A 5237-nucleotide genomic window follows, 5' to 3' on the forward strand; every position below is an offset into this window, starting at 1 on the left:
CGGTAGCAAACCTACAAATATCAACAAAATGATAATTTAACTATCGGTACTGAGGAAAAATATAGGACAAATATTCAGAAATTCCAAGAAGTGGCAAATGTAAAAAAAACAAACTTTATTTTGCAAAAACAATGTTAATATTGGTGTACAGTATATACTAACATTTGGTTGATCTGATGGCTAATCGGACTGCAACAAAGCGCGTTAAACAGGAGGAAAAGATAAATTGCATAGATGTCAAACTATTCTCTCAGAAATCAAGATGAGCTAAAGTCCTCTAAAGTAAAAAATTCTATTAGTGTCAACCCACAACCATGGTATGAGTTTCAAGGCCATTTTCAAACTGGCTTTGGAGAAATTATGGACTATGATTCATAAATTCCAGATGCTGTGGTGCAAATGATTTAAGTGTTACATTGGCTTTAGAGTGATGGTGAGCAACATCTGAAGTAGCTTGGCTGTTTGACCAGTAAAGGAGCAATGTCCTGCATCTCTTGCTTTAGTGGTACACGAAAGAGGAAACGCATGATGTGCATACATGCACCTACGTAGACAGTTGGTGGCAGTAAGAGAAGAGGAGACGACAATGTATTAACAATACCAGCATCAACACATTAGAATAGGCTCTGAAAATATTTCTATGTAAGCAAGTAAATCCATTCAAATTTTAGTTGCACCTATTGTTTGCTTGCATTCTTGTCTTACAACTGTAAAGCAAAACAACCAAGCAGCAGATGAGGGGTAAGGATCTTTGGCTGTAATCGGTTTAAGGACATGGCAGAGGTTGATAAAAGTTTGATAAAACGCTGTGTAATTTGACACGGTTGTTTTCCACATACCTGCCTCGACGGCCCCACTCACAGTCCTGTCTCTTCTTGCTTTTGGCCACATCACATAGTAAATTATTCCAGTGGTCCGACTGTGCCATCAAACTGCCGGCTGTAATCTGATTGTACATAATTTGAAAAACACTGACAAATGTTACTGCGAAATAAGTGACCTGCTAACGTGGCGATCCGAGGCTCCGTAGCCTGTGATTAGTGATGGGACTTAGCAGTATTGTAGCACCACGGAAAAGACTGACATTTGGCTAGAACTTTAAAGTGATATCAACTGTAGAGGTAAACTAATGTCAGCTCAAAAGTCCCATGTCAGGATGTTTAATGAAAGTGCAGTGAGGTTTCATGGAAGGAGCTCGTCTGACAGATGAACCGTGGCTCTGCCGTCACTTTGAACCCGCCTGCTCCTCGATACCGGCTTGTGTCATCAGCTCAGCCACGTTTTTCTCAAGGTCCTCAATGCGGGTTCCCATCTCACTTAGTGTGAAAATGAAGGAAAAAAAAAAATCTGCTCATGAGCCACACGGCAACAACACAGTACATACAGCACAGTTTCATTTTAAGGTGCATTATCAAAACTAATGTATAATGCCACATCTGAAGGATTTGTTATTCTTCTTACAAGAGTCCCACAGACAAGTCTACTGTAAACAACATTAACATAATTTGGGACTGAACAACAAGAATAAAAAACTAAATTATGTTTTTGTGTGACATACAAAATATCATTAACAAATTGTGCAGATAAAAAAAAATAGGCATGAATACTTTTGTTCACAATTTAAATTATGAATCTATAAATAAAAAGACAAAAATAAAGTTACTAATATTTAATATTTTATTGGGCAATAAAATGGGTAATTTTAAAATGAATATACAAATGCAAATCCATCAATTACTAGTTTAATAAGCTAAGTGACTCAAAGAATCAAATGGCCAAATAAACACCTGATTAACATTAGTATTTTCAATTCAGCCAGTTATTGACTTTTCTTTTTAAGCTGCATGTAACGTCCCCTGACCTCTGACCTTTTGCAAGAGATCTCCGTCTGTCAGTCAGTCACGCAAAGTGCCATGATGACCAACTCCTGGATCCCACTAGCTTGCCAGTGGTATCAGAAGTGGGTCTGATAGTGCGCGTCCACCGATTGGACAGTGCTGTGCTAGCTGTCAATCACTGGATGCCATATTTTATCGTCTATTTTACTGTGAACGGGACAAAAAATGTCCTCTTTTTTTTAACCCCCTCATATCAAACAAATGTTAATTATTTTTGATTTATTTCACTAAAGTAGAAAATAACGATGTGTACATGAATGTATTAATGCCTTTTTTTTCTTGTTGAACAATTTTTTTGATTTTATTTCCATGACCCTGGAGATGACCTCTGTCACACAGGTGTAACTAACCACACTAATGATGTAATCAGTAACACCTGCTTTCCTACAAGTCAAGATGTCAAGTGAAGGGGCCTTCCGGTTTTCTCAAAATCTTTCCATTAACCACAGATTCTCACACTTGTTGAGGCCTTTTTGTTTCTTTTCCAATCAATTATTATCATGTAATTTGCATTCGACTAGTGTATATGTATAAGCTACAGAGGTGCGTGACATTGACGACAGATGTATGACGAGTAGGGTCTCAGGTGTGTGTTTAAAGTCTGAACAGTGGAGAACATGTGAGTCCGGGTGTAAAAAAAAACATACTTCACATGGAACCCCGCGAACCAAGAGGATATGTTTGGACTCCAGCTGTCCAGAGAGGGTCTGAAATCTCCCCTGCAGTCGCTGCATTCTCTCCTCCATCTAGAGAGAGAGAGAGAGAGACGCGTCAGTGTCGATGCAGATGTTCGGTGGCGATGCAGATGTTCGGTGGCGACAGAGAGAGACACGGATCGAAGAAACTCACCGCCTCGGTCATGTCTTTCGCTGCTGTCGAGTCTGTTTTCGACATCGTTTTCGACATCGTTTTTCAAAAAATGGCACTTGAATGAATCTTTTCGACAGGAGTCCGGTGCGCGCGTCACTTTCGGCGTGTTGGCTCGGTTAACTCCGGACGCCTTCACTCTAACGTCATCGGCTGTGACTCCACAACTTTGCGGGACATTTTAGTCCACAGCACTCAAAAAGCAACGCGACTTCCTCTTCCAGCGCACGTCATTTCAAAATAAAAGGGTCATTTGACATCAGGCATCGCTACATTGTTTTTTTTTTCTTCTTCTTCACTGGTCTCGAAGCGAGAGATGTCCGAAGAGGGCTTAGCGCGGAAGTAATCAACTTATAACTTTAACAATTCCCATTAATATGCTAATATCACAATTTATACACTACGTTTTATTATGATGGTCATTTTCCGGTTTGTTGTTAGCTTACTTTGGCAGGCTTTACTAACATCCATAGTGATACAGTCTATGACAGTGATTTAGAATAGAATAGAAAACTTTATTCAATCCCGCTTGGGGAAATTCACCTGTCACAGCAGCACAGTATCACACAGGGTAGCAAAAATACAGAAACAAACTGTTTTCAAAAAGATATGTACATATATACAGAGTGATTTGGATGCACATGTATGCAAAACAGTTTTTTGTTAACTCTTTGTGAACTGAATGAGTCTGACAGGTAGGTTACTTCCGTGCAGATTAGTGGGCATAATTCCCTCTCCCCACTTTAAAGCCCTTGGTTTTTTATATAAGAGATTATCCTGGATCATAGTGAGAGATGACAGAGTTTCTGCCACAGTGTTATATAACTTCCATTAAGCCTGAATAATCTTTATAATGTGGATTTTTACGTCAGTGACATCCTGCATTCACTGCCACTGGATATATTTACCTCATACTTTGTGTGATGTTAGAGAGGCCTGCAAAACTGACAATGGGAACCCGGTGAACTTTGAAAGGTTTGTGTTCCCCAGCACCATTCACACACCCTCCATCTCAGAACAAATACAAGCCACGAGGTCCAGGAAACTCTGTGTGGCATAGATCAGAGCAAGGGTATGAAACCATTTCTAGAGCATTGAGTGTTCCCAGAGCACAAAGGCCTCAAGAAGATTCCTGGTGGTTCCAAACTCTTCACGCTGAGTTTTAAAGGCGAAATATTACGCAAAAAATGTAAAAAGACCACCTTCTGTGTTTTTTTTGTGAGCTGGCTGAACCCTACAGCCTGGCTCTAAACAACTGGTTCAGATTTCACTCCCACTCTGACATCACAGTTGGACTCTTTTGGGGTAACCCCGCCTGCAATCTAAGAATCTCCACTTCTCTGGTGAAGGGGACGTGACATTTCCTACACGTTTTGAAATCGGTTGACCAATCACAAAAGACGGGGCAAGCTGGCCGATCAGAGCAGACTGGGGTTAATCGGGAGGAGGAGCTAAAAAAACTAGGGGTTTTAGACAGAGGGTGAAAAGAGGAGCAGCAGGAATGGGCAGTGTGAGAACACTGATGCCTTTTCTGAACATTAGAGCATGTCAACCTTTTCAAGTGGTAACCCCAAATTAAAAGCATGAACCTGAATATCAGCATATGTCACCTTTAAAAAGGCCCTTTGTCAGGAAGGTGAACAAGATAAACTCATGCACAATAAAAAAAACACACAAATGTAAAAACATTGAAAGTATACTGCCTCTGTTTGACACACAGTGTGAACTGTGGAGAATCCTAAAGATGGCAGCTCACAGACGCTGACCATTCGATCTGATGAGGCTTGAGAAGATCTGCTAGGAAAGGGGGGATTAACTGCACTAGTCCAGGTGCTCCAGTGCTCAAAACAGTTTGTAAACCCATCCAAGACGACTCGAAAACTGTTATTAAGAGTCCATAAGTGAGATATTTCAGTTTTTGATCTTCAATAAACCTTCAGATATTTTTTGCTTTGTCATCATTGGGCATTGAGAGTAGATTTTGGGGCAGATACCTATCTATCTATCTATCTATTTATCTGTTCGTCCGTCCGTCCGTCCGTCTGTCTATTTTTCTGTCTATCTATCTATCCATCTATCATCTATCTATCTATCTATCTATCTATCAAAAATTACGTCTACATCAAAATACAGTGTCTAAAAAATGAAGTTTGAACATAGTGAAAGACATGGAGTCTGAAAACTTTATATTTGTGAAACACTCCAGTAGAACATTAAAAAGTACAAGTACATTAAAACTGTACTTCAGTAAATTCACGGATGCATTTGGCTACACAGTTAGCACTAGTGCCAGAATAATGTCTGTATTATATTTCTTCCTATATTTTGCCGACGGCCGTGAATGCATCATTCCTCGCTCTGCAGTGGGTGAAGAGGAAGACGACTGTCTCGCTCTAACCAATAGGAAAGGGGCACACAACACCCGTGGTCCATTCGACCAATCGCATCAGGCAGCTCTTCTTTTCCCTGGCG

General features: G+C 40.2%; 1 protein-coding gene across 2 annotated transcripts; it reads right to left on the reverse strand.

Moving 5' to 3' along the window:
• Positions 1–91: 91 nt before the first annotated feature.
• Positions 92–2974, reverse strand: LOC118311421 (heat shock factor-binding protein 1). Of its 2 annotated transcripts, none has more exons than XR_004793981.2 (3): positions 2748–2974; positions 2546–2644; positions 92–1316 (listed from the first exon to the last, which is right to left on the reverse strand). XR_004793981.2 is itself a non-coding variant. In XM_035635274.2 (3 exons), the coding sequence occupies exons 1-3, from the start codon at positions 2802–2804 to the stop codon at positions 1226–1228; spliced, it is 219 nt and encodes a 72-aa protein (XP_035491167.1). In that variant the 5' UTR covers positions 2805–2973; the 3' UTR covers positions 92–1225. The 2 variants fall into 2 exon arrangements, 1 of the variants encoding a protein (XP_035491167.1); XM_035635274.2 differs by having other exon boundaries at positions 92–1320; positions 2578–2644; positions 2748–2973.
• Positions 2975–5237: the final 2263 nt, after the last annotated feature.

The sequence above is a fragment of the Scophthalmus maximus genome, chromosome 5 (genome assembly GCF_022379125.1).
Source record: "Scophthalmus maximus strain ysfricsl-2021 chromosome 5, ASM2237912v1, whole genome shotgun sequence".
Classification (NCBI taxonomy): domain Eukaryota; kingdom Metazoa; phylum Chordata; class Actinopteri; order Pleuronectiformes; family Scophthalmidae; genus Scophthalmus; species Scophthalmus maximus.

Coding starts and splice junctions, on each gene's coding strand:
- LOC118311421 (XM_035635274.2), bottom strand. CDS start 2,804: ATGTCGAAAACGATGTCGAAAACAGACTCGACAGCAGCGAAAGACATG. Junction 2,645..2,747: donor CGAAAGACATGACCGAGGCG/GTGAGTTTCTTC, acceptor CTCTCTCTCTAG/ATGGAGGAGAGAATGCAGCG. Junction 1,321..2,577: donor TGGACAGCTGGAGTCCAAAC/ATATCCTCTTGG, acceptor TCATTTTCACAC/TAAGTGAGATGGGAACCCGC.